This window comes from Myotis lucifugus, unplaced genomic scaffold (genome assembly GCF_000147115.1).
Source record: "Myotis lucifugus unplaced genomic scaffold, Myoluc2.0 scaffold_67, whole genome shotgun sequence".
In the NCBI taxonomy this organism is placed as follows: Eukaryota; Metazoa; Chordata; class Mammalia; order Chiroptera; family Vespertilionidae; genus Myotis; species Myotis lucifugus.
This window is the reverse complement of record NW_005871115.1, coordinates 4,856,172-4,865,738: the sequence shown is the minus strand read 5'-3', so window position 1 is coordinate 4,865,738 and position 9,567 is coordinate 4,856,172. Positions and strand designations below refer to the sequence as shown.

The following is a 9,567-nucleotide window of genomic DNA, read 5'->3' as shown; positions in this document are numbered from 1 at the left end:
ATCTACTACTTACCTCGTTTTTTATGTAGCTGTTAGGAAAATTTCTTGATACACAGGATTTCTTTGAGAACTGTAAAAGTGTGGTGAGATTTGTCCCCTATCCTGTATTTCTAGGTCAGTAGCTGCCAAGTACAGAAATAATACAGTGGGGCCTTGACTTACGAGTGTCCCGACTAACGAGTTTTTTGAGATACCAGCTGTCTCTCCGCCGATTTTTTGCATTGAGTTGACAGAGTAATTTGAGTTAACGAGCTCGGTCTCAGAAGGAATTAAACTCGTAAGTCAAGGCCCCACTGTACAGTAATAATACTGTCTTTAGCCACATTTAGAGCTATAGCACAGGGAAATACATTCAAGATTATCCCCTCTATTTTAACAAGGAACGCCAAAACGTTATACTGCCTTGTAATGGGCTTGAAACAGGTTAGGAGCAGAAGGATGTGAGTTTATAATTCTTGTTTCTGAGGTAGAACAAATCCTTCCGAATGGCTCCTTTTTTGCTCACCCTGTGCCATTCTTTTCCCCCACCTCCTCCCAACCAACAACCCCTTTCCTAGCCCTGGAGTAGTACTAGCCGGGGATGGTAATACGTCTAGTCCTGTAATACACTGTGAAATCAAACACAGCACTCCCTAATGAAAGGCTAAGTTTAAGGGGAAAAAAGAAAGACCCTCCTTTGGAAAGTTGCCGTGTGGTAAAGGGAAGCAGCAGGATATGGACTATCTTTACAACTGAAAACTTTCAACGTTGAGAAGAAACATAAAGAAGAAAACAGTGGGCTAGCACAGCCTCCAATACTGCTAGTCTTCCTGGTTCTTTAATCTTTTAAGCTGCTACCCCTGGACTCAGACGCCCGCTCAGCTGCCGTTGGTAACCACCAGGTCTAACCAGCCCCAAGCCAACCAAGGGCCGGGGGAAAGCCCAGCAGAAACGCCAGCCGACCCTCCTCCGCTTTCCACCAGCAGCAGCAGGAGGAGGCGTGGCACAACGTGGGTCGCCGGACGCCACGCCCCCACGAGGGGCGGGGCTGCCTCCGAGCCACTTCCTCCGCCGAGGCAGGGGAAGGGCGGGCCTTGCGTGACGTAATCCAGAAAGCCCGCTCCGGTTGGAGAACATTTGGAAGCGATGTGGGCGGGAAGGAGGCGGAGTCTAGTTTCCCGGGGGACGGGTTGCTTGGCGGTCGCCTAGTAACGGGTCGCGGCAGTCCTGGCGGCGGCTGCGCAGGCCGCGGAAATCTGTGTGCTGGAGCCCACGCTGGGCTCCTTCTGTCTGTGGTGCGATGGCGGCCGCCGCGGCAGTGGCCACGCCGTCGGGTTTAGAGGATGCGGTGTCTCGGTCCCATGGCGAAGGGGCTGGGGAGGCGGTCGTGGAGCGGGGGCCCGGCGCGGCCTACCACATGTTCGTGGTGATGGAGGACCTGGTGGAGAAGCTGAAGTTGCTCCGCTATGAGGAGGAACTCCTCCGGAAGAATAACCTGAAGCCCCCTTCCAGGTGGGTGCCCTCGTCCCTGGCACCTGGGTGCCGCCTGGGAAGGTGCCTCCCTCCGGCCTTTTGGGGAGCGCCTAGCGCGGGTTAGCAAGCACTTGCCTCCATCTTCCTATCCTGGAAGGGGCACTTCACCCCAAACTTGCCGACGGAGGGCCGCCGTGGAACTCACGGAGTTTTGACTTGCTTTTTAGTAGAAAGAATAAAGTTTTGAAACAGCAGAAAGGATTGGGAGACAGCTTGCCTGGTTTTTAAAGCACAAACGCACCTCCACAAAATAACAAACTTTTTTTTTTCTGGTTATAAAAGTAATAGAATACATTGTAGAGAACTCAGAAAAACACAAGTAAATTTGTAGAAAAATACCAAGATCACCCGTAATCTCATTCCCAAAGATGAAGGCCGTTATCGTTTTAGATCTATCTCTTGTTTTTGTTTTCCTCTGGAAGAATCTGCCCCTGCAGCCAGTAACCATGGGTACCCAGGACCTTGCTGAGCACATTATATGCAGTTTAGTGAACTTGTTGACTAATTGTTGTGGTCGAAAGGACTGCTGCCTTTGCAATAACAGTACTCTCAAAAACTGAGAAGTGGAAAGACAAATGAAATGGCAACGGCTGGAATTGTCTCTTTGTCGTAGAACCTAAAGTTCTGTCGTTCTGCTGGGGAAAAGCTCATCAGATCCTGAAGCCAGTGCCCTTGGTTGCTGAGGATAATGGGCAGCTAGCACTTTGTCCTCCCATCGATGTAGCTTAGAGATTGACAGATAAATAAGTTTTATAGCTTTTCCTTCACATTAGTACATGCTTACATTTGTTTATTGTATAATAGACAATTTAGGTTAAAAATCTATAGTACTTTCTCTTAAGGGCCATAGGTAGGGTCACATAGTTTCCCTTGACAATTTTGATCTCATTCCCTGCTCTCTTTCAATAACTTGAATGATAAGATGTGCAGGCTTTAGTTAAACTGTCCATATTGCCAAGTCTGTCCATAATAGAAGAAAAGTTAGAGGGAAAGGTAGTATTGTTTGATCCATGGTGGAAATTGTAGAATTGGGAGTTATTACGTAAATGAATTGATCAGGATAATATAAACAATCAACATTTTATGCTAAAAAATGCATATTTTCTCTAGTATATTTTTTAAACTAAAAGAAGATGGCCTTAAGGTTCTTATTGATATAACCTCTGTGCTATTTCCTCAGGAGTGCCCTGTGGTACTTTGAATCATGGATTTGCATGGAGATATCTTGGTTTAATGATTTCAACATGTGGTCTTCAGGGCAGCAGCAGCAGCAGCAGCAGCATCACCTGGGAATTTATTAGAAATGCAATCCCACAGGCCCCTTCTGGGGTCTCCTGTATCAGAAATTCTAGGGGTGGCACCTACAAGTCTGTGTTTTGACAAGTCTTCCAAGTGATTTTGAGCATGCTGAAGTTTAAGAACCACTGCCATAGGTCTACAGAATGTGTCAGAATCCATTCCTCTTTTCTGGAATTACCAGTCAATAAGGAAAAGATGAGTTGTTACCAGTAGGTGCTTCAAAAGGATTGTAAACGTGTCCCTGCCAGGACTTCATGGGGTGACCTGCACAGATTTTTTGACCTTTATTACTTCACAACTTTCTGCTATCTTCCAGAACATTTATACTTATCCTGTAGGAAAAAAATTGGGAAACATGAAGTAGACTTCTGATTCTTATGAAAGATAGCTATAAATACAATTAGAAACATAATGGTAACAGCTACACATAAAAAAGCAAAATAAGGTCTTTAATTAAACTGAATTGAATATTTTTGCCAGCAAATTTTATTCCTAACATGTTTAGCACTGTTTTTAGTTGGCTAGATGATGTGGCAAAAGTCAACAAATGTTTCTTAGAGTGGGGATGTGATATTCAGTGGTTCTTAATCCTGGCTATATCTTAGCTCTATCTAGGAAGGTTTTGAAGTATACCAATATTGGGGCTTCCCTCCCAGAAGTCCTGATTTAATTCATGAGAAAAGAACTGTTTGGTCAGGTAGCAACAGTTTGAGGAGTTTCTTGGATGACTCAAATATGCAGCCAAGATGAGAACAACTGTTGAATGGAGCTGATAGAGTAGAAACAGTAAGTAAAGTTACCAGTGACAGTGTAAAAAATGTAAAAATGCATAGTGAATAATCATTAAGGTCTTGTTTTAAAATTCTGAGATTCTCTTAATTTCAAATTACCATTTTCAGTAAGTACTCTCATTAATTATTCCTGACATAAATTATTTTGGCAAACGTTCTATATGCTATGTTTTATAACATGCCCTGCATTTTCTGGTGTAAGGTATTTGATCCAATATTTTTTTGGACAGTAGTTATTGTCCTAATCCTGTTGATTAAAAACTTTAATGTGAGTACTGTGGATTCCCAGAAACTTCAGAGTGTCTTTTGATTTTAAAGCCATTTGAAAAAAAAAAAAGTCTTTTGGCAATTTTGGACTCCACTCTTTAGTTATTATAGATTTTGCAACATTTCATATTCCACCCTCCCCTCTTGTTTTGAACAGACACTATTTTGCACTGCCTACCAACCCTGGTGAACAGTTCTACATGTTTTGCACTCTTGCTGCTTGGTTGATTAACAAAGCAGGACGCCACTTTGAACAGCCTCAGGAATATGATGACCCTAATGCAACAATATCTAACGTATTATCTGAGCTTCGATCATTTGTAAGTGTAAACAACTCTCTCCTTTCTGCATGCTCTCAAGTTATGAATTTTAATATTGATAATTCAACAACATAAATGCTAGCCTTTTAGATGAACTCTGAAAACTATCTGTCTATGCCACTTCTAAAAATGCTCAGTGTATACCCTTTATAGCCCAAAGTAATATTTTTCTTAATCTTGATATGTCTCAGAGATAAATTTGTGGATACTTAATTCTCCTTAAAAATGATTTTAAAAACCACAACTAGGAAGCTGAAACACTATGTTGAAAGAGAACTTTGATTTAATAGACCATGATATCAGTTGTACTTTCCATTTCTGACTTTTCTTGGGTACTCTTCACTTCTAATTTTTTCTGGGGATAGGCAATAAGAATTTTTGTCAAACATGTTATGTGTTTTTGACCAGTGAATCACTCTGTCCTGCATACGGTTGTTTGATGATATGATACCAAGCTAGTAGTTGTACTGGTTTTTACCCTAACAATATCAATGGTTTGTTCTGCCGTGATGAGATCTTACTGCCTTTTAACTTGATACTTTGACAATAAAAAGTTTTCATTTTTCTTTAGTGTTTTATGCACGAATGGCTATAGAGATGGATTTTTAAGAAACAATGTAATTACAGTTATTTTTAATCATATTTGTAAAATAGAGAAATGATTAATTTATTCAGCAGTACTTTGCTTAAAATATTTTGACATTTGGGATATAAATAACAAGTACTATCTTGTTTATCTTTTGTATTTCAGGGGAGATCTGCAGATTTTCCTCCTTCAAAATTAAAGTCAGGTTATGGAGAGCATGTATGCTATGTTCTTGACTGTTTAGCTGAAGAAGCATTAAAATACATTGGTTTCACCTGGAAAAGGTAAATATTAACCAACCTGGCAATCATAGTTTTATGTGTATAGCTTTTTCCAATAAGGGTACATAGTTATTTAATAGAACAGGTAAGAAGTATTTCCTCTAAACACTTCTAAACTGAAAATGCCATGGGTGATTAGAAAAATCAGTATAGACAAAAATTGGAATATCTGGTGTCTTCAAAGCCAATTCTGATATTATTGCATCCCTCCCCTGTTCAAATATACAGTATAATTATTAAAGGTATAACTGTTAACTGTTTATCTTTGTCAATTTAGGTGTTTTTTTAATCCTCACCCAAGGATATGTTTTTTATTGATTTGAGAGAAAGAGAGAGGGAGGGAGGGAGAGAGAAAAAAACATCCATGTGACAGGGAAACATCCTGTACTAGCCCTGACTGGGGATCGAACCCCCAACCTAGGTATGTGCTTTGGCCAGGAATTAAACCTGCAACCTTCTGGTGTACGGGATGGCACTCTAACCAGCTGAACCACCCAGCTAGGACAATTTAGGAAATTTTTTAGAAGTCATTTGCATATATTTATTTCTATAACCAAACATGGTATATGTATACAGATAACTGATAGCTGCAGATTTAAGAAAAAAAATGGAAATCAATATAGTACTTTAAATGGGATTTTTTTATCTTAGCTTAACGTGACTAGGCAAGAATAATACTGAAGAAGCCAACTGATAGTCCTCTTAGACATTGTTCATTGCTTCTTTCTCTGACCTGAGAGTGTTTTGTTTATATATCTATTATTGTAGTTATCAGATAGTATTCATGTGTACTCTATGGCTGGTAGCATAGTGCTTGGTATATTATAGATGCTCAATAAATGGATGAAAAATAAAATATTCTGAAACTGTCAATTTATATGGTTATAACTAGTAAATATAAGTTTATTCTGATGAAGATTGAGGTTATTGATAGGTAGAAATTGTGGAAGGCATTATTCAGGTAAAACATGAGCAAATAGTGATTTTGATTAGAATTAACTTCTGCAGAAAGGTGTATATTTTGTTTCCTGTTAACAGTTTAATGTGTATTCAATTACATTCTTTCAGGTAGATAATCTATTCTCATTAATAGATACTTTTAAAAACTTACTCGACTTGATTTATCATCTAGTTGAAGCATATGAAATTACTGATATTCATGTATTTTTTTTCCTTTTTTATTTTTTAAAATATATTTTATTGATTTTTTACAGAGAGGAAGGGAGAGGGATAGAGAGTTAGAAACATCGATGAGAGAGAAACATCGATCAGCTGCCTCCTGCACACCTCCTACTGGGGATGTGCCTGCAACCAAGGTACATGCCCTTGACCGGAATTGAACCTGGGACCTTTCAGTCCGCAGGCTGACGCTCTATCCACTGAGCCAAACCGGTCAGGGCATGATATTCATTTATTTTTTAACTAAAAAATGGCTGTTTCAATTCTCAGCCCAAATATTACCACATAGTACAACATAAAGAATGACTACATGATCCACATTACTTTTTTTGTATTCTCACCCAAGGAAATGTTTCCATTGATTTTTAGAGAGAGAGGAAGGGAAGGAGAGAGAGAGAGAGAGGGAAACATTGATATGAAAGAGAAACGTCAGTTGGTTACCTCTCTTATGTGCCCCAACTGGGGATCGAACTTACAACCTAGGTATATGCCCTGACCGGAAATCATACCTGCAACCTTTTGGTGTACAGGATGATGCTCCAACCAACTGAGCACCTAGCCAGGGCACATTACTTCTTTATTAGAATCCAAGAAGTTGTAAGTTTTCTTGCTGCATTTAACATTTAAAAAAATTATTAAATTTATTGCCCAATGTGTTCTAAATTCAACAGAAGCTATTGATTTCTCATCCACAGTTTAATTTTGTACTTCCTTTGCTTTTGGACATATCTTATTCCTGGCCATGTATTGTGATTTGGAATATATATATATATATATATATATATATATATATGAAAATATTGAAAATAGGAAGTAGAGAATATATCAGCTATGTAATATGTAAATTATGTAGAAGTTAAATATTTATAGATGATTATTTTATGTGTCTAAATATACCAAAATAAATCCTACAAGAATATTGCTTATGAGATTTCTATAAAAAAATAGGAAATTAATTTTTTTAGAAGATTGATTTGGTTTTCAGTAGTTTCCTTTCTTAATATTAAATGTTGATTTTTATATTTTGTTAACCTGTTCAGGTATGAACTTATTTTAAAATAAGTTTCCAGTATTTTTAATATGGGAATACATGTTGTTAATCTTGATGGAGAAATAATTGTCCAATACTTAATGTTAGGACTACTGATTAGATTTTGGAAATAAGAATAAAGCTGGAGCCCTAGCTGGTTTGGCTCAGTGGATAGAGTGTTGGTCTACGGACTGAAGTGTCCCGGGTTCAATTCCAGTCAAGGGCACATCCCAGGTTGTGGGCTCAATCCCCAGTTGGGGGTGAGCGGGAAGCAGCCCATCAATCATTCTCCCTCATCATTGATGTTTTTCTCTCTCCCTCTCCCTCTATATTTTTAAAAAAGAATAAAGGTGGAGCTCTTCTTATTCTACAGAAATAAATTTTAGATCGATCAAAGATGTAAATATGAAAAATGAAACTATAAATGGTACTACTAAAAGACCAAAGGGTTGTGGCATGTGTTGTGTGATTTCAAAGCTAGGATCCATGCACAAAAAGGTTGCAAAGTCAATGTAATAAGAATTGTAACAGTTGAAATAGCCATGATTATCCTATACTAGAGGCTCCGTGCATGAAATTCGTGCACGGGGGGTGGGGGTGGGGGGAATCCCCTCAGCCCAGCCTGCACCCTCTCCAATTCGGGACCCCTTGGGGGGATATCCTTCTCACAATCGTGGACCACTGGCTCCTAATTGCTCACCTGCCTGCTGGCCTGGTCGCCCCTAATTGCCCCTACTGCCAGCCAGGTCACCTCCAACTGCCCCCCTGCCACCCTAGTCGCCCCTCACTGGCCCCCTGCCAGCCTAATCACCCCCAACTGCCCCTCCTGCCAGCCTGGTCGCCCCCAACTATACCCTCTCCCCTGCTGGACTGGTCACCCCTAACTGCCCCTCCCACCAGCCTGGTTGCCTCTTACTGCCTCCCCTGCTGGCCTGGTTACCCCCCAACTGCCCCCCTCTGACAACCTGGTTGCCCCCAACTGCCCTTTTCCTGCTGACCTGGTCACCCCCAACTGCTCCCCCTGCCAGCCTGGTTGCACCTTGCCCCACACAGCCTGCTGTTTGGTCATCCTCCCTAACACCCCTAACCCCCCTGCTGGCCTGGTCGCCCCATGCAGCCTGCTTGTTCACTTGTTTGGTCGTCCCTCACTAACACCCCTGCCAAGCTGGTTGCCCTATGCAGCCTGCTTGTTCAGTCATTTGGTCGTCCCTCACTAACCCCCTGCCAGCCTGGTTGCCCCATGCAGCCTGCTTGTTCAGTCGTTTGGTCATCCCTCACTAACCCCCTTGCCAGCCTGGTACTAGGCAGCCATCTTCTGAGGGTGTGAGGGTTAATTTGCATATTACCTCTTTATTATACCTATACTAATAAAAGGGTAATATGCTAATTAGACCAGAATTCTTCCAGATGTTCTTCCGGACAAAGCCACGGTGGCGGGGGCCAAGGCAGAGGCAGTTAGGGGCGATTAGGCAGATAAGCGAGTGGTTAGGAGCCAGCGGCCAGTGGATTTCAAGAGGGATGTCCCAGATTGGAGAGGGTGCAGGCCAGGCTGAGGCATCCCCCCCACCTCATACCTCCCCCCGGCCCCGCACGAATTTCATGCACTGGGCCTCTAGTAGGATAATAAAAGGGTAATATGCAAATTGACCCTAGCAGAGGAACGACTGGAAACGGCCAGTCGCTATGATGTGCACTGACCACCAGGGGCAGATGCTCAACACAGGAACTGCCACTTAGTGTTCAGTGCGCTCCCACAGGGGGTGCTTCGCTCAGCCACAAGCCGGGCTGATGGCTCGAGCTCAGTGGCGGTGGTAGAAGCCTCGCCCACCTCCTCCACAGTGCTAAGGATGTCTGACTGGGGCTTAGGCCTGCTCTCTCGGGTCTAAGCCGCAGTTGGATATCCCCCGAGGGCTCCCAGGCTGCCAGAGGGATGTCCGACTGTCAGCTTAGGCCCGATCTCCCAGGGAGTGGGCCTAAGCGGGAAGGTAGACAACCCCCAAGGGGTCCCGCTGAGGGACTCCCCTCCCCCCCAAGTGCACGAGTTTTTGTGAACAGGGCCTCTAGTATATAATAAACTAGGAAAATATTTTTAGTACAGTTTAGGCTATGCATTAATTTTCTTCATATATAAAAGGTCAAAGGACATAAATAGGCCTTTCCCTGAAAAAGAAACACAGATAATCAATTAAAACATTAAAAGGTATTCAGCCACTTCAATGTAAAAAAATACAATTAAAATAAGAATGAGATATTTTCACCTAAATGGTTGGCAAATATTAAAGTTTGTTTACCACATTGGTGA

At 41.8% G+C, this 9,567-nt stretch overlaps 1 protein-coding gene across 2 annotated transcripts in view; it reads left to right on the top strand.

The window, feature by feature from the left end:
- Positions 1-1,016: 1,016 nt before the first annotated feature.
- IFT57 (intraflagellar transport 57) overlaps positions 1,017-9,567 on the top strand; it is a 67,225-nt gene continuing 58,674 nt past the window's right edge. For both annotated transcript variants that reach the window (XR_002829603.1, XM_006090080.3), the window contains exons 1-3: positions 1,017-1,491; positions 4,027-4,189; positions 4,941-5,059. Coding sequence is in view for 1 of the 2 variants with exons in the window: in XM_006090080.3 (XP_006090142.1) it covers positions 1,280-1,491; positions 4,027-4,189; positions 4,941-5,059 (494 nt within the window). In the remaining variant the exon portion in view is untranslated. The remainder of the gene's footprint in view (positions 1,492-4,026; positions 4,190-4,940; positions 5,060-9,567) is intronic.